At 39.9% G+C, this 26,678-nt stretch overlaps 2 protein-coding genes and 1 long non-coding RNA gene across 3 annotated transcripts in view; 2 read left to right on the top strand and 1 right to left on the bottom strand.

Moving 5' to 3' along the window:
* The window catches only part of LOC105355226 (NACHT, LRR and PYD domains-containing protein 12-like), a 354,920-nt gene that overhangs the window by 67,884 nt on the left and 260,358 nt on the right, over positions 1–26,678 (top strand). The gene's annotated exons all lie outside the window — the stretch shown is intronic.
* Positions 5,626–7,474, top strand: LOC105355200 (gastrula zinc finger protein XlCGF17.1-like). Its single transcript, XM_011481531.3, has one exon. It carries the CDS (start codon positions 5,780–5,782, stop codon positions 6,635–6,637), a length of 858 nt encoding a protein of 285 aa, XP_011479833.1. The 5' UTR covers positions 5,626–5,779; the 3' UTR covers positions 6,638–7,474.
* Positions 20,543–21,313, bottom strand: LOC105358492. Its single transcript, XR_912127.3, has 3 exons — positions 21,169–21,313; positions 21,039–21,103; positions 20,543–20,971 (listed from the first exon to the last, which is right to left on the bottom strand). It is a non-coding gene; the product is annotated as an uncharacterized LOC105358492 (long non-coding RNA).

Raw genomic sequence — 26,678 nt, 5'->3', positions numbered from 1 at the left:
GCAGTCTGGAGCCCTGAAACCAGTAGCGGTTCTAGGCACGGGCCGTCCGGGCGGTGGCCTGGGGCGGAAAACTGAAGGGGGGCGGCACCGGCGGCTCAGCCCTTGTAAAATATTATATGCACCACTATTGGTTTACTTATGTCACAGTTTGTGAGTTTGTAACAGCCTGAACCTGGCCGCGCCGCCGCCCTCGCCCCGCAGCTGCGCTCTCCTGTCTTTGAGAAGTAGACACAAATGTGTGTGAAGAAGAAGGGAGGGGGCGCGGGGGGAGCACGGAGCACCACCGCGTTTGCGCATGCGCAAAACCTGGCGGGCTCATCTTTCAGGGGAGGCGACGGTCGCGGGCTTGATGAAAAAAATAAAAGTAAAAACTGCGACTGCGCCGTCATGTAGCGAATCAGCGCCCCTGGCTATAGCTGCACGCGCTCCTGCTGGAAATGTGTGAAGAAAGGGGGGGGGGGGGGGCTGCGGGGAATCAGTTCAATTGTGGGACGCTTCCAAATTAAGTGGCTAGGTGGGGACAAGGGCGGGGGTTTGAATCTACTTCATAAAACCTTTTTATAAGTCAGTCATAAGGTGACATTCTATAACCTACACTTTAATAAAGGTATAGAAAATATATTCTGCTTTTTTTGGGTTAATTTTGTGTTAAATGCCCATGACAGTTGGTTCAGTCGACGGACTTGATGTCGTCTTCGTGACGTGAGGACATTTATGCCAAACAAACGCCAAAAACATCTAAAATATGGAGAAAAAAAGGTCAAAGCCATCTGGTGCCCAATTTAGAAAGAAAAGAAAAGAAGAAGAGGAGAAATGAGATAAAGAAAAGGGTAATTCCTCAAAGCTTGATGCATGTCTTTTCTAAATTCTAATGCTACCTGCCCTACAACAACGTTGCCGATGAAAACTTTATTTTGGTCGATGACCAACACTGAAGTAGGCCCAAATGTTGCAAATAGCGTCATTTTTTTTTTTTTTTAGATTTTATTCTTAAAAATTTGCTCTGCCTTAGCTTGTAACATTAGTTATGATTCATGTGTCTGTCTGCTCTGCTGTAACACAAAGGTTTTGTTGGGTTTTGCTGTTGTATACTAGTTCATAATGTTAAAAAAGCTGTGATGGTTACACAGCATGCTGCTGCTGCCATAAGATGCTAATGGGGCAAATAATTTGAGATTGGTCTTAAATTTAATAATCGTTTGTGGCAGCCTAAACGTTTTCCCAATGTTTTTTTGACATTTAACTGGGGATTTAGGGGTTAATTTTGAGCCTGCATATGAAGTTTATTTTTTATTTGTTTTACAAATGTGGGATTATATTTTTAGCCAATAGAATTTCCATAAATCTGTAGGTAGTTTTAAAAATGAATATTTACCATTTACTGCAAATCTATGGGGACAAAACATAATTCAACAGGTCATAACTGAAAATTTTCCAATCAAAGGATTGAAGACGGAAAACATGATATTATTTATTATAAATAATAAATAATATTTATTTTATATTATTTATTTAATATTGATTTAATATTTCTTAGCTAACTGTATTTTTGCCATGCTTATGGTCTTTTATTTTTTGTGTTCTGATAACTATTATAATGCTGTTCAGAATTCTGACATCTTTTGTATCCACTTCTTAATTTCAATGACAATATAACATGTCAGTTGACAAAGACAAACAAAGTTCTGTTGTGACTATGGTGGGGGGTGGGGGGGGGGGGGGGGGCGCCTGGGGAGGGTCTCGCCCGGGGAGTAATTCAGGGTAGAACCGCCACTCCCTGAAACTATTAACTGTTTAAACCAAGAAAATCGGCTGTTATCAGTAAAAGAAGAAATGCCAACCTTGGACAATTCGACAGTTTATGGACCCTTTTTATTTTTCCCCTTCAGCATTACTTTATTATATAAAAAAATAAAATAAAATACAAAAAAATTTATATATAAAAAGAGTAAAACAAATGATTAATCACTTTTGAAAATTGTTAAATTGATTGACTTTTGATATTACTTCACTAGCTCCTAAAATTGATAAATTGATTCAAAAATCTTTCCTAATGTAGCATAACTTTGCACATGTTTTTAACTTTTGATACTTGATGAAATTTTGCTATGAAAATTCTTGAAACAGTGTCTATTTTACTGATATAGTATTATGTTTTAAAGCATATGAATGACTTTTAAAAGTAACATAATTTGCATATATTTCAGATGTTGCATTTGCCATGTTGATTTCTAAAATAGTTATTTTTGACGTAGTACTTAAGTAATTCATCTTTGGCATCTGCTTTATTGATACCTTATGATTGTTAATTCTGTCTGATAAAACTTAGGAACCGGATATTGATAAATCATGTAATAAAATGGTTATAGTATAACGGGGTGGGATTATATAAGTTCGCTTCCTTCCACTCCCTTTCAAGCAATATTTATTAATTATGTCTAATTATCCTAAGTTTGATTAGTTACTGTATGAATGTATAACTGATGATTATATTGTTTTTGTGTATTATTTCTATTTTGATTGCTTGAAATAAACCATTTCAAATCAAATCAAATCAAATTCCTAAATCGTTCTCCATAAAATGTCATAGTCAGCTTCGGAATGATGAGACTTGTATAGGGGCGACAGTGGCTCAGATGGTTGAGCAGGTTGTCCAATGATCAAAGGGTCAGCGGTTTCGATCCCCGCTCCCACCAGCCAAAATGTCGTTGTGTCCTTGGGCAAGACACTTCACCCTCCTTGCCTCCAGTGTGGCTCCACTGGTGTGTGAATGCGCATGAATGATCACAGTGATGGTCAGCGGGGCTGTAGGCGCGAAATGGCAGCCATGCCTCTGTCAGTCTGCCCCAGGGCAGCTGTGGCTACAACCGTAGCTTACCATCACCAAGTATGAATGAGGAGTGAATGAATAATGGACACAATGTAAGCGCTTTGAGCGTCTGGAAAAGCGCAGAAAAATCCAATCCATCATATAGATTGGAATAAAATATGTGCATTTCTTTGTCAATCTTACCTCGGTCTTTATAAACAAAATTATTTACTAATAATTTGTTAATTTGCTTTTTTAATTGCCTTTCTTTATCAAGATTTAAAAAAAATGAGGTCTTTATGAGGTCATCAATCCAGTGAACACGTGATGTTACAAATGCAGCTTTAGCTTTTTCAATATACAAAATATCTAACTCACTTTGTAATTTATGTAATCAATTAAATTTTATTTTTACGTTTTAAAATTAAGGCTCTTTTACTAATTTCAATTGCAAAACTTTTCATTTTAAAATTCTGGCAGAAGAGTAGCACCCCGGGTGCTGGGAGCTATTTTTCTGGCTGGGCTTGAGCTTGCACTCTGTGTTGGTACCGCAAAGGGTGTTACTGCGCATGCTGTTTGCGCATGATCACTTCACCATTGAAGAATTTGGTTTCTGCATTGGAAAATTTAAAGTGTTAAAATATGCGTTGCAGTGCTTACTGGGTTAGCTAATAGTTTGATTTTGATTCGGAACAATGTACAGTGGACTTAGTGGCCATTTTTGAGCCAACGGCACCTTTCTCATGACTTTGGATAAATTTCACTGTTTCATAAAAGGTTTTATTTCACTAATACATTTTACAGTATGTGAACTGTATCAGATTAATATGAATATCTTCAAAACGGATGCATTATTATTGTATTTCTATACAAATATGTCTGAATGTGTAAACCGTGTAAATTCAAAATCAAATAAATTCAAATGGATTCAGGCTCTGGTGAATTTAATGCAATTGATTCTGGAAATTATTCATGATACCCAGACCTATTAAATAAATAATTATCAATAAACAACACTATTTATTAAATAAAAAGTAACCAAATAACTCTCTATGATCTTCAAAGACAAAATAATACCAATGCATTTAAAAATATAATCAATAAATAGTCTATCTTCTCCCATCATATTCTCTCTGAGACATTGGAGGGCTGCAGCTCCTCACACATCTCACAGTTTGTGCTAAATTCATGAATAAAACTGAGCAGTTGTGCTGTGTCCTGCATATGTTTCTCATCTAGTTCTAATGAAAAGTTGAATTATTACGTCTTCTGCTGTTGCTGGGCAGGTATCTGCATTAACTTTCACCTGTTTATTGATGGGGGTTACGTTCTAAAAATAACCTTTGATTAAATTCACAAAGTACGATTGAAGATGTAAAACTCTTCACTACATTTTTTACACACTTTTTTCCGACAGACATGAACATTTTCACACTTTTTTCTCTTGTTTAAACTCTCAAAGTTCCGACCCTTGTAGAAAAATAAGTCCAGTATTTAAAAAAAAAAAACTTTGATCGAGATGAGAGCTACACGCATGTGTACAGGAGACAAAGCACAGAGGAGGTGGATTGACAAGATCTCCAGCCAATCAGGATGCACTATTTGAAAATAAAAAGCAGCAGAATAATCGCACTAAAAGTATTAGAAAGACAGCAAAAGATGAACAGAGACGTAGAAAGGGAACACTGGATTCTAGTTTTTAGTAAAAATTTCAGCTCTGTGAAGAATTTTAAACCACCACTCCAACTATATTTTGATATGTTTTTATTAAAAGGTATAGTATATAAATAAGTGGGGAACCTTTTTGGAAAACCTAAGATTTTATCATAGTAGGTTTAGGGGCTTTCATCTGGACTTGAAGACGTTTCACCTCTTATCCAAGAGGCTTTATCAATTCAGAATTAGCTGGTAAAAGAGCTGGTATATATGCGCTCATGGGGGAGGAGTCAGACCTGAAACTTAGACCTGAACTTAGCCTACATGGTTTTGGGTCGTTAAGAGTCCTTTGTCCTCAGCTGGGGGTTGGGGAGCCAGTGACTCCCTTCCCAAACTGGTCATCTCTCTCAGCTTTTAACGACCCAGGTGGAACTTGTTCGGTTTGTTTGGGTTTCAGAACACTGCTGTAGATGGATAGAACAATAAACCACCATTCTTATTAAGAGAAAGTTTATCCTTCTCGACAAAGATGGCTTCTTTCACTCCTCGCTCAAACCAGCCTTTCTCTCTGGCCAGAATTCGGACTTCACTGTCCTAGAACGAGTGTTTTGTGGCCTTCAGGTGGAGGTGCACTGCAGACTCAGGTCCACTTGGGCTGGCTCTGTGATGTTGGTAAAGCCGCTTGTGTAGAGGTTGTTTGGTTTCCCCTATATACAGTTCATCACCTCTAACTGTCTTAAGTGTGAAAGAGAAGATGTTACATTCTGTCGTTTATTTATTTGTCTTTTTGTCCCTGCAGTCCTCCCTCAGAATTATGCAAGTGAAGAGGATCTGTCCAATCAGCAGAGGAATTTAAGAGTGGAACATGAAGAACCAGAACCTCCATACATTAAAGATGAACATGAAGAACCAGAACCTGCACACATTAAACAGGAACAGGAGGAACAAGAACCTACACAGATTAAAGAAGAAAAACTACAGGAAGAACCAAAAGCTATAATGACAGAGGGACAAGAAGGGTTCGACATCAGTCAGGATGAAGATCAGCTTGATCTGAAGCAAGAGACTGATACCTTGATGGAGATTCCTACTTATGAGGAAGATGAGAACAGTGAACCAGATCTAAACAATCAGCTGAGCTTTAATGTAACTGATAGTCAGGATGAAGAAGGAAACCAACATGAAGAATCAACATCAACTACAGATGGAGAGACAGAATCAACATCAACTACAGATGAAGAGACAGACCCACAGAACAGACATCAGAAGAAGGGAAGAGACAGAAGTCATGTCCAAAGTGTGGACAGCTCTCACATGTCAGAAAGTCAGTGTGACTCTGATGTTAGAATAAGCTTCAAGAAGGCGATCTTTGTTAAGAAATGGAAACAACGTTTAAACAAAAAAAGACTTTCTTCTGTAAAGTCTGGTGAAAGCTCAAAAATTGTTAGTAATCTTTTTGTCACCACGAAAAATGAATCTAATGACAGACTTTATGTTTGTACAGAAAGTAAAAAAAGTTGTGGTAACGGGTCAAAGTTCGGAACGCACACGAGAACCCACTCAGGAGAGAAGCCTTTTTCTTGTGAAGAATGTGATAAATCTTTTAGTTTTGTCTATAATCTCAAAACACACATGAAAACTCACTCAGGAGAGAAGCCATTTTCTTGTAAAGAATGCAATAAATGTTATAGTTATCTATCTGCTTTCAAAATGCACGTTAGAACTCACACAGGAGAGAAGCCTTTTTCTTGTAAAGAATGCGATAAAAGTTTTAGTTATCCATCTGCTCTGAAAATGCATGTTAGATCTCATACAGGCGAGAAGCCTTTTTCTTGTAAAGAATGTAATAAAAGTTTTAGTTCTCTATCTGCTCTGAAAATGCATGTTAGAACTCATACAGGAGAAAAGCCTTTTTCTTGTAAAGAATGCGATAAAAGTTTTAACTACAAAGCTAATCTCAAAACACACATGAGAACTCACACAGGAGAGAAGCCTTTTTTGTGTGTAGAATGTGATAAAAGTTTTCGTTGTGGGTCTAATCTCAAAACACACATGAGAACTCACACAGGAGAGAAGCCTTTTTTGTGTGTAGAATGTGATACAAGTTTTAGCACTACATTTAGTTTCAAGAGGCACATGAGAACTCATACAGGAGAGAAGTCTTTTGTGTGAAAAGAATGTTAAACAGATTTTAGTGATGTATCTAGTCTCAAAATACACTTTTTTGTGTAAAGTACTCTATGAACTGTTATAAGAGGAAGATGAGACGTCAGACTCAATGAAGATGACCTAACGTCAGCTTTCAAACCTGCCTGATCTTTCATTAAATGTACACAGGCTGATGGCCTCCACAACACACTGATTTAGTTAAAAAGAGGCACAAGTGATTATTGAATACATAGAAGTGAGCAGTTTTCTGAACTCCGACATGAGTGCTAAATACATTATTTTTTTATTTATCTAATTTAATATTCTAATTTTCGAAGACATAATTTTTTAGGTGTTCTAAACGCCACTATGATCCTATATCTGAAATGAGTGGTACTTTTTAAGATATGTAACTTGTTCATGAAATTGATTCTTTTATATATACCTTTAAAAATAAATTCTTTGTTTTAAATATTCAATCAGTTTTTAGTACTTTATTCTTGTTTGTATTTGTTATTTTTTTCACAAAAAGTGGACTGTTTGTTACGTGGTGCATCACATTGTCACAATAACATAACGCGGCAGTGGAGCCAGCTCTGACTTCGACTGCAACGGCAAAGAAAAGTGATACATATGCTGATCGTCACAACAGGTTAAAGGGGGTTGGGGGGGGCGCGAAACATTTTCTTTTTCCTAGGGGGGGCCTGGCAAAAAATAATTGAGAAGCACTGCTGTAGATAATCAATTTTTAATCAACGCTCATCAAGTATTTACCCGGACCATGGTATAAGCCAGGGGTCGGCAACCCAAAATGTTGAAAGAGCCAAATAGGACGAAAAAAACAAATATGTGTGGAGCCGCAAAATATTAAAAGCCATATTTAAGCCTTATAATGAAGGCAACACATGCAATATGTATCTATATTAGCTATATTAGCCTACTATCAAAATTACTAAGTTCCTACAAATACATAATGGGCATTATTATCGATTAAATGTTTATTTGCCCTGCAGTGCATTCTGCGGAGAACGACGCGTCACGTGACTGGTCTGTTGTGCAAGTTTAACTTCATTCATATCAATGAATTATGTTTCATTGCTTTGATAAATTAAAGAAATGTAATAAAAAATCCGATTTTTAATGTCACTTTTATTTTGAGGATTTGAACAAAAAACAATAAAATGGAACGTGCGTGACGTGCCCCTCTCTGGGAACTAACAGAGTGCCATAAAACACAGCCTGCGTTTATGAAAAAGAAAACAGCCTTTTGAAAAGGTAAAGTATATAAAATCAAATGAATACAGTTAAGTTTGATTTCTGTGCAAATGCCAAGCAAGTCAGTGCAAGGGTAAAGCACAGCAGCATCCTCTTCTTTTGCTGTACATCTCTGCAAAGACAGTCAGCTTCAAGCATTTGTGGCACCAGGAGTCGTTTAGGTGGCTTGTCACAGTCATATCCACCAAAAAGTTCAGCTTTTCGAGCAACTCAGTATCTTCCAGTTGCGGGTAGTTCAACTTCAGGTCTTTGCTTTTCAGGAATGTTTTCACGTGTTCCAAACAGACGAAAAAGTGACGCAAAACGTCACCCCTGGACAGCCATCGAACTGTGTTGTGTAGCAGGAGATCGGAACATACGCTTTCAACTTCACCAAGCAATGCACAGAACTGACAGTGGTTCGATTTACATCAGTCACCTGCCTAGCCGTCCGCTAAAAGTTTAAAAAAAAAAAGCCCTGCTGGTAGAAACGTGTGTCGCAGGCTATGACGCAAATCTTCGTTGACAGAGTAGTGGCGTTCATGTGCATTTTAGGTCTGTTAGCAGCAGGGGATTGTGGGATGCGGTCTCCTGATATTATTATTAGGGCTCAGCAGGAGCGTTTCTGTTTGCCCACGTTTCTTTTCATATGGGAGTTTTGTTGTTCCACCTTAGTTTATTCTTCCTGTTATGTTTGTTTCTTTATGTTGCACCATGAGAATGGAAGGGGGAGAGGTTGATGACCTTTGTGCAATGTTCAATGTGGTGTGTGTTCAAAAGAAATGTGCTTGGTATGCTGGAAAGGAGACTGCGCTCTTAGCTTCTCTTTCTGCCTCCTCCTCTCTGAAGTGAGTGGAGTGGTGTGGTGTATGGGTCACGGATAGTTTTCCAGCGCAGCCAGTTGATTGACAGCTCAACTTGTCGACAGCTTGGCTCCCGAATTTTTCGCTGAAAGTGACGTACTTGCTGGGTGTTACAATATTTATTCTACACAATCTTACAGCATTGGAAAACTTTAAGAATGTTTGTGCGTTGGATTGCATCTTTCTACATTTTTTAAACAGTTTGAACATGCTCCAGGGAGCCACTAGGGCAGCGCTAAAGAGCCGCATGCCGCTCCTGAGCCGTGGGTTGCCGACCCCCGGTATAAGCTAAAACAATGATGTCTAAGTCTGTGTGTTACCATGACAACACTAGAATCATTTTCAAATGTCTCTAAATCTAATACTATGTAATTTGTGAGCATTTCAATATCGTTTTAAATATAAAGTAACTCCAGTTTATATTTTGTTTAGTCATTTTAACATATAACAGTTTTATAAAGAAAAGATTTAGTAAAAATTTAATGTGTACCTACTCGGCTACATGTCATGCGATTCCTGTTTTCTAGTAGACATTAGAACTGTTCCTCTGTTCTTTTTAGTTCTGTGTTTTGTCCCAATCTTTACTGTAAAGAATAAAGTGGACTTGAACATCAGTCAGAAGTGTGGAGTCTTTCCCTCAGTGTGAGTTTCTGCTGTTTTTGGTTCTCTACTTGTTCCAGAGCTGGACTCCTCGGGTCCAGTTCTCACTGCTGAACTCGGGACTGAGGTGAGATCACCAAGCTCCATCCAATCATTTGATTGGTTCATCAGTAATATTGACTATTTTACGTATTTCTTACATCTACCTGTTTCAGCTCTGAAACATCTCCAACTCTTTACATAGCACCACTTTCTGCAGCAGAGCAGATTTTCTTGTATATCTTCATGAAGCAACATCCAGCTGTTCCAAACAGAAACCATTGGAAGTAGCAGTGTGAAGATGCTGTCCACTCACTGAAACCACACATTTCTGTATTCTGCATAGAGATTTGTTTGTTGCTTTTCTAGTGATTTTTGTTCTGCCATCTGTCGTTTTTGTCCAGTTGTGACCTCTAGAGGGAAGGAAGTCTGCTCAGGTGCAGACAAAGAGACAACCCAAAGGAGAACCTATTGACTGTATAGGAAAACTGGACTGAGTCTGTGTGATGTCACCCATAGAAAACGTCTTACTTCCAGCTCCAGTGAAATGAAGTCAAGTCAGCTGCATTTTTTCTGTTAGGAATGGATGGGCCAGACGACAACAGTATGCAAAGATCGGTCTGAGTCAACATTTCTACATCAACTACTGTCGCCAATCAGGAGTAAGCTTGTTGGAAATCCACACGCTTCCAGTGAAAGCGGACTCAGGAGAATTTATCAAATGTTTGAGGTGGGGATCAGCGGTCACCAAATGATTTTACCGAGGCATCTGATTGGTCAGTTTATAATTTATTATAATTATTATACTTTGTTTAATTTAATAATTTGGGATAAAGAAAAAAAATCGTGCAAAGAATTTAGGATTAGCAAAATAGGGAAAAAGGGGATCAGAGTAAGAAGAGTTGTTCTTACCAATAGAATGACTAACAGCTGTTTATTTCTCTATAGAAGTCTATGGGAGTTTGGCTTCTTTGGTATGACTTGACTATGGATTTGAACTCATAACCTTCCAGTCTCAGGGGGGACACTGGGCTACCAGGCCTCTGAGTAAGACTTTATTTTGTGCTACTAGCTTTATAGCTGTTCACCATGGTTTTGTTTCTGTTAAGATCGTGGTCATTCTATATGTATTTCAGATGTTTATTGATTTATTTTGTGTCGGTTTAGCCCAGTAAATTTAACCAGGGGGGTATTCCAGAAAGCATGTTTAAACTATCCTGACTTTAAGCCTGAACTCTGGCTGAAATCCGCTTGAACTTGCTTACACTGGGTATGTCGGTTCCACAAGACCGGATATGAGTTAGCATAATTACGCTCAACTTGGTAACCCTGGATTAACACGCGTGCACGGCAAGTACATAAAGTACAGGTTATGCTAGTTACCACGGTAAGTTTGAGGCTAAGGAAGTGGATAACCTCAGCTTTCGGTTCCAAAAACCGAGGTATGTTTCAGGGTATGTCAAGTTGCCGTGGCAACTCATGCTCTGAACATAAACTGCTCTGGAGCAGATTTAGTTGAACCAGGAAATACCATCACATCAGTCCTGTGCTCAGGTCTCTGCACTGGCTTCCTGTAGCTCAAAGAATAGACTTTAAAGAAGCTCTGCCTGTTTACAAGTCTCTCCATGGCCTTGCACCAAAGTACATCTCTGACATCTCTCGTGCCATATGAACCATCTCGGACTCTGAGGACCTCAGGGACCGGCCTCCTGCAGCTGCCCAGAGTAAGGACTAAACAAGGGGAATCAGCATTTCAGTCTTATGCAGCTAAAAGCTGGAACAGTCTCCCTGAGGTTGTGAGAAAGGCCTTTACTTAGCTAGGGTTGAAATCTAGACTCAAAACATTCCAGTTTAGTTGTGTACATAACTGAATTTCATTTCCCTTTCTCTTACCTTTTCTTCTTTTAAAGTAGATTTTATAATGATTATGTATGTTTTTAATCTTGGCACTGTTTTGTATTGTGATTTTAATGCATTTTCCTGTTTTGTGAAGCACTTTGAATTACTTTCTGTACAAATTGTGGTATACAAATAAACCTGTCTTGCCTTGCCTAGTTGTTTCAGAGAGGTGAAGGAGCATGACCATTTGAAGATAATTCAGTGGATGAAGAAGCTCAGATTATACTTTTTCCACCATGAGAGGGTGATAAGACCACATATGGATGTTGGAAAGATAAACTTTTTTACTTTGATCTAACTTAATTATTTGCTTCAGTTAAGATAAATCATTTTTTGAGTTCAGTCAACTTAAAAATAACACATAGTTATCAGAATAGGTGTAACTGTGGTGCTGCTGTTTGATAGGCAGCGCGAGGAATTGTGGGATACCATTCCCTTTGCCTGTCTGGACGGATTGGGGTTTAAGTGTGGGATTTTGACCAAATGTGTTTAGTTGTTTAGCTGTTTTACTGTGTATAGCCGAGTTAATTTATCTTGTTGCTCCTGTGACCAAAGAAACCAAACTATTGCAGATCTAAAGGAAAAAATTAATAAACTAACAACACAGCTAAAATAAAAGGAAACACTCCTAGCAAGCCCTTTTGGAGTAGCTTCCAAACAATTGAGAGTAATCCTTGAACTGTCAGCTGCCCAGGACACTGTCCCCATTTACTCTGCACAATGTCCTCAGCCTTTTTTCTGCTCCACGCCAAAGAACCCCCAAAGAAACCACTTCAGTCCATCCCGAACTAAAGTGGTTGTTTGGGGCACAAGGAGAGCACAGATGAGGCAAACATAACCTCCCCATCTTGCACTGTCCAACCAGTTTGGTGTTCTGGCGGAAGACGAGGTGGTGTATGCTCCTGGGGGGCTTGGCGTGCAGCATGGTCCATCTTGCACTACATCGGTACTGACGTTGGGGCCCCCGTAATGGTGCAGGGAGCAATGACATTGGGGGCCCAAAGACAGCTGCTCCATCCTCCTCCTCCAGGTCCAGGATGATGGAACAATCCACAAACACATCCCAGACAGCAAGTGGTGACACTGCCCCTGCCCACCGGAGGATCAAGCTACATCAGGATGCGGTGGCCAGGCGGTCTGTTGGCCTCAAGGACCAGCCACCATTAGTTCAGCCTGAAACTGTCCCTCCAGCCCCAGGAGCAAAAGCAAAGGAGCAGGAGGGAGTGACTGCTCCAGCTGATGCTCGACCCTCTCACCCCCAACCACTATTCCCCCCAACCACCATGATTGTTGGTGACTCTATAACCAAGAATATAAGGTACATCAACGCCATTACCAGATGCTTCCCTGGGGCCAAGGTGAAGCATTTTCTCCAAAGGCATCCTGAGGTTCTGCTCTCCCATCAAACCAGTGTCATTCGGATTGTAGTTCACATTGGAACCAATGACACAACACTTCAACAATCCGAAATCACAAAAAGGTGTTGCCGTCTCGTCCAGTCTTCACAGATTCCGATGGTTCAGGACATCCAAAAATAAAATGTGCAGTTTGGGAAACGAAAAGACACACACAAGTCTGCATTGATGTTCAAAAATTTTGCAAAAGGGGAGAGGTGGAGAAACACCACCTGTTAGGCTTTGTGGCTGTCCGCTCTCTCTGTCCTCAAAGCAAAAAGGCTTTTTTTATTATTCAGTAAGGGAAGATGAAAACATACAAAATACGTCATTAGACTGATGTGTTTTTGTCTAGTCTGCATTGCATGGGGGTATTTCAGAAAGCAGGTAATGCTAGTTACCACGGTAAGTTTGAGGCTAAGGAAGTTGATAACCTCAGTTTTCGGTTCCAGAAATGGAGGTATGTTTCAGGGTATGTCAAGTTGCCATAGCAACTCATGCTCTGAACATAACCTGGTCGGGAGCAGGTTTAGTTGAAGGTTAGTTTGTTTACAGAGAGGTGAAGCAGCATGGCGTGTCCATTTGAAGTCCTCTGGACTCCAAGCTGATCTGCTCCCAATCCAAGAACATGTCCAGAAGGACAAAGACTCCTCCCTCCCTCCCACCTCCTGACTGACTGACACCACAGAGGGAGCCAACAGTCCCCTGGAGACCAGCTCTGATGGAGAACCACAAGAACCTGGAAGGAGAACGGCAGCAGTGAACGGCAGCAAGAACAGTCCTCCCTTTTGGGGGGTTACTCCTCACTCACAGAGACCCTCAAGAAGAAGGAGGAGGAGGAGGAAATGATGCTTTCAAAGACCTTGATAGACAAAGTCAATCATCGTGGATCATGGACCTCTTCAGTGAAGTCTCCCCAGACATGGCGGACAAGCTTCCCATAGCTGTGGACATCGATCACAGGCTTTGGCCACAGAGCAGGGCAGGAACCAGCTGTGGGCCCTGGTGGATCAGGTGAGGAAAGAAGAGAAAAGAACGGGCTTCAGAGGAGTGTTGCCATTCTTGAAGGTAAAAAAATGGCTGCTCATAATACGTGAACATGAGACCCTCGCCAGTTCTGGTCTGAAAACCTCAGATTCAGTTTTCTCTTGTTTTGGACTTTTTCTTGAAACACACATTCTAATAATGAAAGAAGGAAAATTGTTTATTACTTCAGCACCTTTGGTCCTGGACAACAAAGTCTTTTTAGATTTTGTGTTACATTTTATTTCAAGATTTGGGGAAGTTTTGTCTATTTTGGGCCAAACTATTTTTCTGTCATTCACTCTGAAGCCCCGCCCCCTTCCATCAGATCTGCTTTGTTCAGAAATCAGAGTTGACTACTGATCAAACCCTCAGATCATCTTCACTTTCAATTCAGATGAACTGATTTGATCAAAATTTTTGTGAAATTACCTTGTTTCAGTTTAGAGGCGGCTGTGGAGCAGCAGTAGGGCGGTTGACCCTCAATCGTAATATTCCAGGTTCAATTCCCGCCTTGCACGCCCATGTGTCAAAGTGTCCATGGGCAAGACACTGAACCCCACCTTGCCTCTGGTGGAAGGTTGGCCCCAGTGTTCGGCAGCAGAGCCGCCACCAGTGTGTGAATGTGTGTGTAAATGGGACTGTGACTGTAAAGCGCTTTGGGCCTTCGAAGAAGGTAGAAAAGCGCTATATAAGTATACGCCATTTACTTTGTTTCAGTTCAGAAAATTTAGAGAATAGTTAAAACCCAGAACCCGTTTGGATCCAGAACCGAGCTGAGATATGGAGACTAAAGAGGAAAGATCAACATGAAGCTTCATCTTCTCTGCATCTTCCTCACAAACAGCAGCTCAGTGTGAGGAAGAGGAGCCACCTAGTCAGAGGTCATGTAATTAAATACTTGAGAACCATTTAGGAGAAAGGCTGAAGCTGATTGGTCCAAAGCAGAAGCCCGACCAAAAGGAGAGTCTGAAGAGACCAGAAGAAAAAGAGGTTTTCTCATTTCATCCACAGAGAAGCTCCAATCAGGAAGACTTCCTCTTCCGACTCTATCAGACATCCTTCCTGCTCTTCTCTGATTGGTCGGCTGTGAAACACTGAGGAAAACGGGAACAAAAACATGAGAACTCCACTTTCTACTGTTGTTGTCTTCTTTTTCAAAATTGTGTCAGCTCCAGAAGCGTCATCTGCAGGAACTTTGTCCAACACTTCACATCCAAAGATTTCCATCACCAAGGTTACTAATTCAAGCCTGATATTATGGGATGGTCCTCTGACGAATCATCTGACGTTCCTGCTCTGTTCTAACCATCTTCCTTCATCTCAAGGTCATCTTCTCCCAAACTAAAACCATGTCCAGAGGGAGGTAGAGGAAAAGTGCGACCTGCATTAATACAGAATGAGACTTCAAAATAAAAGTCTTTCCTTTTTTACTGTATTGGCATACGTGAAAAATGTTTACATACAAATATACAAATATAAAAGCATCAAATGAGTAACAATGGATTTAACTTAAAAGGGGTAAATCAACAACACTAAACATTCTATTTAGGGGAAAAAACTATTTTATTAACTTTAAAAAAAAAAGATATATTTAGACATTAGAAATTGGCTGTCATTGGCTGCAAACTGGAAACGTTTGAAGCAGTGATGGAGAGGAGGTCACTGAACAAGATCTTATCCATCATGGACAACCCAGACCACCCTCTCCACACTGTTTTGGACAAACAACAGAGCTCCTTTTCCAGGAAGCTGAGACAGCTTCGCTCCAAAACTGCCCGATACAGGAAATCATTCTTACCCAACACAATTCAACTCTTCAATAACTCACAGTGTAACAGATGACTTTTGCACATTGTGTCTCATCTTCTTGATTTTTTATTTTCTACTGGGCTCATGTCAGGAGATTTTGATGGTTGACAAAACACAGTAACATGAATTCTTTAAATTTGCAAAGTGGAATTTTGAGTTTAAATCTGGTTTAATTTCTTTTTAATGATCCATTTCTCAAATTTTCGATCCGTTATTTTGTTCGTTTTAAGCCAATTCTGATTTGACCCCATAATTTTCTTCTGCTTCTGTAGTTGAGAATTTTCACTCAATTCTTTATTGATTAGAAATAGTCTTTTCTCCTGTGTGAGTTGTCGTGTTTTTTTAGATGAGATAGTTGACGAAAACTTGCATCACATTCTTTACAAGAAAAAGGCTTCTCTCCTGTGTGAGTTCTCATGTGTGTTTTGAGACTGGATGTTTCACTAAAACTTTTATCACATTCTTTACAAGGGAAAGGCTTTTCTCCTGTATGACTTCTTGTATGTCTTATGAGATTTGATATTTGACTAAAACTTGCATCACATTCTTTACACAAAAAAGGCTTTTCTCCTGTGTGAGTTCTCACGTGCCTTTTGAGACTAGATAGCTGACTAAAACTTGCATCACATTCTTTACAAGAAAAAGGCCTTTCTCCTGTGTGAGTTCTCATGTGTGCTCGGAGACTTGATGTTTCACTAAAACTTTTATCACATTCTTTGCAAGGAAAAGGCTTTTCTCCTGTGTGAGTTTTAATGTGTCTTACGAGGTGAGCTTCTTGACTAAAACCTGAATCACATTCTTTACACAAAAAAGGCTTCTCTCCTGTGTGAGTTCTCATGTGAATTCTGATTTGAGACAAGTAATTAAACCTTTTACAGCATTCTTGACAGACATAAGATCTTTCTGAGTTCTCAGTTCTTACACAGATTAACACATTGTTTGCAATTCCTTTTCTTTTACCAAACCTTTTATAGGTTGATTTTTTTCCTTTTGGAGATTGTTTGTGTGTCTTTACCCAAGATGCCTTTCTGTTTTTTTTTCTAACAGACTCACTTGGTGAAATGTGAGAGCTGTCCACACTTTGGACATGACTTCTGTCTCTTCTCTTCCTCTGATCTCTGTTCTGTGGGTCTGTCTCTTCATCTGTAGTTGATGATGATTCTTCATGTTGGTTTCCTTCTTCATCCTGACTATCAGTTACATTAAAGCTCTGCTGATTGTTTAGATCTGCTTCACTGTTCTCATCTTCCTCAATAGTAGGAATCTCCATCAAAGTATCAGTCTCCTGCTTCAGATCAAGCTGATCTTCATCATGACTGATGCAGATCTCTTCTTCCTGCTCCTCTTTATAATTTAGAGGTTCTGGATCCTCCCGTTCCACTTGGAAGTTCCTTTGCTGGTAGCATAGATCTTCCTCTTCAGTCACCCAGTGCTGAGGGACAACTGCAGGGACACAAACACAAGAATTTATACTTTTGAAGAAACGTTTTGTTTTGTTAAGGATCAAGAAAAATCTAAGCCACTTGAAACTACTTCAGTTTAACATGTATTCTTAACAAACACATCCCTTCATTTTCTGAACTCACTGAATCACTTTCGGGGTCCATTAACAAACAAAATAATTGTATGCTTTTTGCGTATTCATCTTTTGTTGCATTATGAGACAGGGCCTGAGTAACTTCATATACGTACAGACCAAAAGTTTGGACACACCTTCTCATTCAAATGAATGGGAAAGTGTATCCAAACTCTTGGTCTGTACTGTAAGTTTATTCTGTCATGGTATTTTTTATGCCCGTAAAATTAAATGTTTTTACTTTTTCCTTAGTTTGCTAATTATAGTAATATCTATTTTGACGGCGTCATTCCTCATTTGTTTCACCCCAGTTAATAGACAGGCGATCAACTGTAGTATTAATTTTAAAACTTGTTCATATTTCATATTAACATTTGTCAGAACAGAAAGCAACTCTGGGTTTAATCTGACCATGATTGTTTTTTATTCAACAACAGGAACTTATAACTTCCTAAATGTCAGGCGCTGCGACACCAAGAACATGACCAAAAGAATATTTTGACAGTCAGGAAGTTGTGAAATAGCTCACGGATCACATTTGCTCTTTTCCCACTCATACACGCATTCGCAATGTTCAATGCACAGACACTCGCTCATTTTGCTCCACTTGTCATCTCACCAGCAACACTTTCAAATAGGGGATTATTACAACGTGGAAACTAGTGTACGGTGTGTTAAACTAGAAAGTTATGTTGTAAAGAAAAAATGGCAGTATTTATTCAGGTGGGCGAGGTCAGAGTAACAGCGTGGCATGAATGGACCCTTTTCTTATTACCCTGTAGGATAAAAGAAGCTCATTGGGAGAAGAGATTGTCACTCAAACCCATTTTTTTTTCAAATCTGAAAGATACAAACAGACAACAGATCAAGTACTTATTGCTGTCACACCTCCCAAACACAAGAACCAAATACATTGTGTCCTTCACTTTATTAATAATATAAGTAAAATATATATGTATAGTTGAATTCACAATTAAGACACAGTATGTAAGTTATTTCACACTTAACACGCATTAGTTTCTGTTTTCTTTTTGAAGGCTGGCTTTTGTTAAAATTTGTTCTTTTTTTCCTTGAAATGAATACAACCCTGACACGAATTATGAATTAATAAATTCTGGTAATTTCCATTGGTTTTATGAATCAACATCAATGGAAACTGAAGGACGTATTCTTCTGTTTTTTGAGCTTAAGTGTCATATAAAACTGAACAAAAAAAGACAAACCATTGTCTACATTGCATCTAGGCACTGACTATATATGAGCACGGCAAAGAGCTTAGATGAAATCAAGCAATACACTTATTAACAAGACTATTCTAATTAAGTGCAAACCTTCATTAGCCATGTGGCAAATGTTGCTCCTAATTTTACTCCTCAAACAGTAAATTTGGTCTTATTTGGGACCTACCAAGTGTTAATTTTTAAGACACTGTCTATATTCCTTTATCTTTGGAGGGTTTTTCTTCCTCTTTCCTTCTTTTGTTTCTAAACTGGATGCTGATGTTTCCTTTGATCTTTTGACCAATTTCCACAACCTTGAATTGACTTTTCTGTCTGTCAAACGCCCAGACTCAAGACCAGGGAGATAATGGAAAAAAATTCACTTTGATGCAGACTCCAATTTTTTTTCTTTCACTTTCCAAAAAAATCAAGTAAACCCAATAAAGTATTAAAACTATCTGTTTATGTATTAATTTATTATGAAGCAGCAGTAAGTTTGGTGTGGAATCATAAGTGCTGAGTCTAAGTCCCTCCCCCGCCTCTCTAGCTGTGCAGGACCTCTGCAGTTGTGAGTTGTGCTCCTCTAGTGTGTTCTACACAGAGAGCGAACAATATTGACATTATAGCAGCAATTTGACACAATAGTAAGGGTGCCCTAATTTAATGCCCCAAATTTAGTTTAACTTTACGTGGAAATGGGTGGTTTAAGTCTAAGAAAACTGGGGGGTAAGGGGATTTCCTTTTTTCTGGGGCGCTCGTGCACCCCCTACAACATGTGTCAAACTCAAGGCCCGCGGGCCAAATGTGGCCCTCCGTGTCATGTTTTGTGGCCCGCGAGAGCATAAAAGTTTTTAATTTCTAAAAAAAAATATAAAGGTGTGTATTTATTCATATTTAGGGGGAATCAGACTTCAAATATTGGATTGGGCAACTATCCATTAGGACTTAAACACTGTCTATATAACCTAACCTGACAGAATCAAATGTAAAATGATTTATGTTAGAATAACAAGCAAACTTGTGTTTGCTATGCAACTGTAATTGTCACTTTAAAAATGTTATCATAAATAAACAATGAATTATTTAACATTAAGGAGTGGGTAAATGTATTTTTCATTACGTTTAGTGACATGTATAAGTTTGACACACCTGCCCTACAAGATTGCGCTCATGAGCTTAACTAAGTGGCAGTTTAAAGAAATAAAAAATAAATCTAAAATGTCAGCGTTACAGCCAACACCTTCTCAAGTCTAGGGGAAACTACCACAAAGGGGCAGGGCTCCAGACTAACGTTTTTCACTAGGAGCACTGTGGCCCCTAACTGAAAATTTTAGGGGCACAACCAGAAAATTTAGGGGCGCATACCGTAAATCAACATGCTAACCAAATCTACTAATTTCCACTGTATTACTAGTAAATACTTTAATAATAGATGCAGAAATTACAATGTGCTGTTTCTAATTCAGTGTCACATTTTATTCTTCACTTTTGAAGATGCAACAACAGGTAAACTGACAGCACCATCGCTGTCATGACAGTACAAATAAGTAAAGAAAACGGATGGAAATTTATCTTTGTGACACCAAATAGGTGCAGCCAAGATGCGCAATAAGCGTGTTTGAGATCACCCAGGTGAACTCAACGCTGCGCAGATCACCTGGTGTGTGAAATATATTTTTGTTTTTGCTCCAACATCAACTGTCAATCATCACAAAAATATCGCGATAAAGGGGTGGGAGCAAGGGGCAAACCTACCCGGACACAGCTGAAAACTGAACTGACTGAAAGCTGCCCTACAGACTACAAAACAATGCATTATGGGACATGTGTCCTGATGGTTTTTGTAGTGGAGTGATTAATTAAAATAATTTAAAATACCAATTTATTAAAAAAGGCTACATACATCACAAAACATTAAAATAATCATAAAATATATAACACAGATCACGCTAAGGGGGAGAAGAATATTAAAACTAAATTGAATGTTAAGGACAACTCCAATTTCCTGTTCTCCTTCAGTCTTGCTGCAGATTCGCCCTTATCTCACAGCCCCCCCCCCCGGTCTCCCCAACGATCCAGGCGAGGTGCTGGTTCATCTCAAACACGTCTATCGTTGCATTTTCCACACGTATTTTCAGTGTGTCTAAAACTAATGTTGTGTGGCATTATGGTTTCCCCGGTGAATGCCGCCAGCAGAAATCTAAAACCAAAAGCGCAGGACTCTCCGACACAGGAAACCGAGACTGTGCTTTTAAAGAAAAAGACAACCTTTATTTGAAATTGTTAAAATTCCTATTCTAAAAGATACCCAAAAGAGTCACTAAACCAGCCCACAAGTCAGCTGCACCCAGCTGTGCGCTCTGTTGCAGTGCACCTGGCTCAATGCCACACCCCTTGCATCCAGTGGCCGTAGCCGACGCCAGTCCTAGGTGGTGGGACACTGGGCCTGGTGGTGCCTGGGGCGATGGAAGGCCAGAAGGGGGGACTCGCTCCAATAGCTGTTAATCCTGCTGCGTCACACCGCTCGCCAGTGCGTGGATGGACAGCAGTCACTGACACTCTGTATGGAGCACACACGATCCCCAAAAATGCCGGCCGTGGCACCGCTCTTGGACCACAGTGCACCAGGTTGGGCAGAGCAGGGATGAAACAAACAATGGAAACCAAAACAGCGGCACCTACAAAATAAGTGTAAATTAACACAAATAACCAAGTATAACATAACACACACACACACATACCTACCTGCTCCCGCAGCTCAAGAGGACTCTGCACAGGAGTTGCATGAGCGGCCAAACACTGCCTGCGATCTACACAGTGATAACAATAAGAATGGTGCGGCAGCAACTTGGAGGTGAACAAAGCACAAACCTACCCGGCTATGGTTAGGGCCCTACACACAGCCAAAGGCTGCTGCACCTTCCACCTGGAAGCAGCAGGTCTCTGCCTGAAGCTCTACTGACAGGCTTTTATCAGCCCTCTGCTAATGAAGCAGCTGGTGTGCCAGATGATCTGAATCAAGTGGCCCTCTACCTGCCACAGTTGTTTTTGCCCTCACGTGTTTAAAGTTCAAGCCCCGTTAGCTGTCACGCATGTACGTGGGGGACATTTATTCTCCTCAGCTGACTCGACTCCCGCGGGAGCGGTGTGCTGCCGTAACGGCCGTGCATAACCGTTTGATGCGCCGCCGTAACCGTAACCAAAACCTAAACCTTCCTCCAGTTCTGTGCGGCCCAGAGAAAAGTTCAGCACGGACTGCATGTATTTAGAAAATTACGAGCGAATAAATACGTTCTAAAGGAAAGTAAGGAACTCCTTCATGTGGTCCGGGGAGGGGGCTGTCAGGTTTCCTGCTTCCAAGCCCTGTCATTGTCACGCCCCCAAGAGTCATATACTCCACTGTGATTGAATGGTCAGCTTCGCGCACGACAATGAAAAAGTGCCATTCATACAAACTGGCGGGCTGCAGTAACATTAAACCTTCATATTAAGGCAGGGACCGCAAAATATCATCTTGGGGACTGCAAATAGCCAGCGGGCCGCGAGTTTGAGACCCCTGCTGTACACTCTGGCCCTGGTACACTAGCCGCAGGTCTGAAGAACGAATCAATAGTTCGCTTACTCATAGCTCAGACGCACATATCAGGTTGTGATATTTGTCTCCGTTTCCTTCCCACAGATGTTTACGCGCACTCGATTACCTCTAGGCCCCTCCCCCTACACGCATTTTAGCCACTCACAGTGGCTTTCCCTATTCTTCTCACACGCAGTGGCTGCCTCACACACAGGCATAACGCGAGAGTGTGCTCGCGTTTCATGAGTATGTGTGCGAGTGTGTGTGTCTGCCTGCGTGAGTGTGCGCTCGCGTCTCATTGATTATTTCATTGATCATTGACGTGCCCCTTCCACGTTTAATGTATAAAAAAATACGGAGGGTGGGGGAGGCAAATTTACTGGTCGCACATGTGCGACTGGATGTAAAATTCAGTCGCACACTCTCAAATTTTGGTCGCAAAATGCGACCAATTGCTCGCAGTCTGGAGCCCTGAGGGGCCATAACACATGAAAAAACTGGACACCAAGAGAACAAAGAACACAGTTTATTGAAGAAGAAACTGTGTCCTGCAAATAATTAGTGTGCTGGTTTAAAGAAAAAAAACAAAGGGATTGGAACCTTGGCCAAACATAAAATACGTCAGGGAGACCGCTCACTCAGCCACGTCGACCATCAGAGAGAGCAACCCCCTGCTAATGCTGCCAAACTAAATTTCTAACTATTGAAATGAAACAAACAAAGCCTGCAAATAAAAAGGAGAGTAAGAGGAAGAAACCAGCGTTGTTAGGACCTCGTCAACTCAGGCCCTGCCGAGCCTCCTGCTAAACTCTTAAATGCAACAAGGCTCCAACGTCACAGCTATGATCTATCATGTAAAAGATAATGCCTGAGGAGGCGTTCATTATCATAAACGAATGTGGTACGTAAAGGCCTGACTCCATTGGACGGCAAACTGTGGAACAAGGTATGTAGACATAAATATCAGGGATCAGCAACGTTTATGGGATGAAGCGCCAATTTGAAACAATTATTTTGGATTTTTGGGTGTTGATTGATGAGTGAAAAACTAAAACATAAATCACAACCAACTCAGTTTTGCTCATTAAAACACACACTGGCATGCATATTTTACCGCTAGCACTAACACCCGGTGTGCCTTTAGTATGTGTTATATACAGAAAAAGCATAGCTGAAACTGGGTCATGAAAATACGTTAACTGAGCTACAAATTTAAAAAAGACAGATGACAAAAGAGATTTTCCTTTTTCTTTCTTTCTTTCTTGCTAACAATTTTCCTCTTTTATCTGTTAAGGTTTCCGGTTTGTCGTCAGCTGGAGGGGCTAACTAAGATAACATGATTTGAAGAATGTTGTCGGCTGCACTGACCAACAACGTCTTCTGCCTTTTCCACTGGGAGGGGCAGAAGAGACTCTTCCAGGACACGCTGTTGATGGACTGCATGTTTGGAGAGGTTGAAGCTCAAGATAGAACCGTTGTTGAAGTGAACATACCGATAGTGTGGAGATGAAGATCAGAGTCACACTGACCTGCTGACATGTGAAAGCTGTCCACACTTTGGACATGTCTTCTGTCTCTTCTCTTCCTCTGATCACTGTTCTGTGGGTCTGTCTCTTCATTTGTTGATGTTGATTCTTCATGTTGGTTTCCTTCTTCATCCTGACTATCAGTTACATTAAAGCTCTGCTGATTGTTTAGATCTGCTTCACTGTTCTCATCTTCCTCATAAGAAGGGATCTCCATCAAGGTATCAGTCTCCTGCTTCAGATCAAGCTGATTTTCATCTTGACTGATGAAGAGTTCCCCTGGTTCCTCTTTAGTTTGTGGTGGTTCTGGTTCCTGCAGTTTCTCTTCGGTCTGCAGAGGTTCTGGTTCCTCCTGTTCCACTCTGAAATTCCTCTGCTGGTTGCAGAGATCTTCCTCTTCAGTCATCCAATGCTGGGGGAGGTCTGCAGGGACACGAACACAACAAAGAGATTTTTAAAAGGTTTTACAGGAAATTTGGGTTTTGTAAAGCACCAATAAACTCTGCATTTTTTGACTCAAAATATAAATCAAAAAGCAATCCTTCAAAATGCTTGTTCCTTTTCTACTTCAATACCGTTTATTCTGTCACTTAATATGATAATGAAAATGGTATTTGACATTTCATTTTCAAAAAGTTCTGTGGTAAATGTGTAGCAAAACATTTTCAAAATGTAACTGCAACAAATGACTCAAAAATAAAATAAAAAATCTTCAAAATGCTTTTTCCTTTTCTACTTACAAAACCGCTTATTCTGTGTATTAATTAAAACGAAAATGCAAAGAGAGGATTGCTTTTTCATTTTCATATATTTTGGAGAGAGTTTTATTCATTGAGAAATTAATCAGAGTGGTAGTAGCTTCAAATCGTCTCTGTATTTAAGCTTTTTGTTAATAATTGATTTAAGTTGCTGATATTCCAAGAAATTATTTATTCCATGCTTGTCTTGAAGTTCCTGGGGAGTTATGAATCTTCTATAAAAAATTATGTGCTCTAGTTGTTTTACGCCCCCTGCTTGCCAGGCTGGGAAGTGTATCATTGTTTTGTTTATAAGGATGTCTGGGTTGTTCCAGATGGGTGTCATTTTGCACGGTTGAATTGATGATTTTGATATTTTGAGAAATTCCCACCAGGCTGTTAAAGTCGTGTTTATATTAATACTTTGAAAACAATCCTGTTTTTTAACTGTTTGGCTATTAAATGGTAGATCTGACAGGTTGATCTTTCCACATAACGCCTGCTCCAAGTCTAACCATGAGTTGGTTTCTGGATTATGTTTTAACCATTTTAAGATGTATTGAGATCAATTTGCAAGAAAGTACTTGTGGAAGTTAGGTAGTTCTAATCCTCCACAGCTTTTTGCAGATTTTAAAGTTTTTAGACTAATTCTTGCAGGTTTATTGTTCCGTAAAAAGCTTGATATGGATGAGTCTAATGTTTTGAACCATTTTAGTGGCGGTTGTGTGGGAATCATTGAGAATAGATAATTAACTTTAGGTAAGATTTTCATCTTAACCGTGGCTACCTTGCCCATAAGGGACAGAGGCAGGTTGGTCCAGCGTGTTAGATCGTCCTGTATGTTTTTCAGTAATGGGGTGTAGTTTAGCTGCACCAGTTCTGATAGTTTGGGGGGAAAATTGATTCCTAGATATTTGATATTTCCTGCTTTAACTGGTATTGTGAGTCTTTGTTCCGCATTCCTGTTGAGTGGTAATAAAACAGACTTATTCCAATTAATGGAATAGTCTGATATGGAGAAGAATTCATTAATGATTGTTGCCGTTTCATTTACAGAATGTAAATTACTTAAAAACAGTAATATGTCATCCGCATAGAGACTAATTTTATGATGGCTGTGTTTGGTTTTTATTCCTATAATGCTCTCATTCTGTCTTATTGCTGCAGCTAGAGGCTCAATAAATATAGCAAAAAGAGAAGGAGAGAGTGGGCAACCCTGTCTGGTTCCTCTTCCAAGAAAAAACCTGTTGGAAGTCTGTATATTAGTTCTAACTGATGCATTGGGGTTGTGGTATAATATTTTGATCCATTTGATGAATGATTCTCCAAAACCAAACTTATGGAGGGCAGCAATAAGGAACTTCCAATTTACTCTGTCAAAGGCTTTTTCAGCATCCAGCGATAGTACCGTCATTTCCTGCTTTTTAATGGTGGCAAAGTCTATTATATTAACAAGTCTTCGGAGATTGTCATCCGAGTGTCTGCCTTTGGTTAATCCAGTTTGGTCGAAGTGAATTATGTGAGGAGTGATTTTTTCTATTCTCTGTGCTAGTGCTTTGCAGATAATTTTTACATCTGCATTGATTAGAGAAATGGGGCGATAGCTTGAAGGACTATTGGGATCTTTGTCTGGTTTAGGAAGAAGAATTATGTTGGCTGAGTTCATGTTAGCTGGCATTGATTGGCTCTCATTGATAGATGTGACGGTTTTTATAAAATGTTGGTGCCAGCTGTTCCCAGAATTCTTTATAAAACTCAGCAGGAAAGCCGTCAGGCCCTGGTGCTTTACCATTAGGCATAAGTAACAGAGCTTCATGAAGTTCAGACAACGAGAGCGGAGAGTCTCAGTTTGTGATTTGATCCTCATTTAACCTGGGTAGGTTTACATTATTAAGAAATGAGTCAATACTTTGCTCTGACGGATTGATCTGTGGTGTGTACAAGTTTTTATAAAAGTTTTCAAATGCGTTAATAATTTTCACTGGATCGTGAGTGACATTTCCTGTTTGGTCCATAATAGAAGTGATTGTTGATTTTTCTCTATTAATTTTAAGCTGATTAGCCAGAAATTTGCCAGATTTATTAGAGTTTTCAAATCTTTCAAGTCGTAGCCTTTGTATTTGAAATTGTGTTTGTTTATTGATGATGTCATTTAACTGCACCTTTAAATTTTTCAGATCTCCCACGATGTGTTCCTGTGCAGAAGCAGCAGAAGCAGTCTCCAGGGTTTTGATTTTATTTTCTAATTCTAATAAATCTGCTTCCTCTTTGCGTTTTTTATGCGTTGAATAAGAAATGATTTTCCCTCTCATCACTGCCTTGCTTTTTCATTTTCATATTCGCCCTGCAAATAGTGTCGCATAAATCAATTCCACTTAGCATTTCCAGGGGGAGACGGGGCGTTAACATCAGTGCTATCTCCGTCTGTCCGGCTGCTAACAGACACAGACAGACTAGGACCATTGCGGCCAGGCTTGTAGCTTTGTGTTAGCGGCAGAGGAGAGGGCTTTGAGACGGTTGTGCACTCCTGATGATTGTACACAAATTA

Source organism: Oryzias latipes, chromosome 2 (genome assembly GCF_002234675.1).
Source record: "Oryzias latipes chromosome 2, ASM223467v1".
In the NCBI taxonomy this organism is placed as follows: Eukaryota; Metazoa; Chordata; class Actinopteri; order Beloniformes; family Adrianichthyidae; genus Oryzias; species Oryzias latipes.
This window is presented reverse-complemented; position numbering and strand designations above follow the sequence as displayed.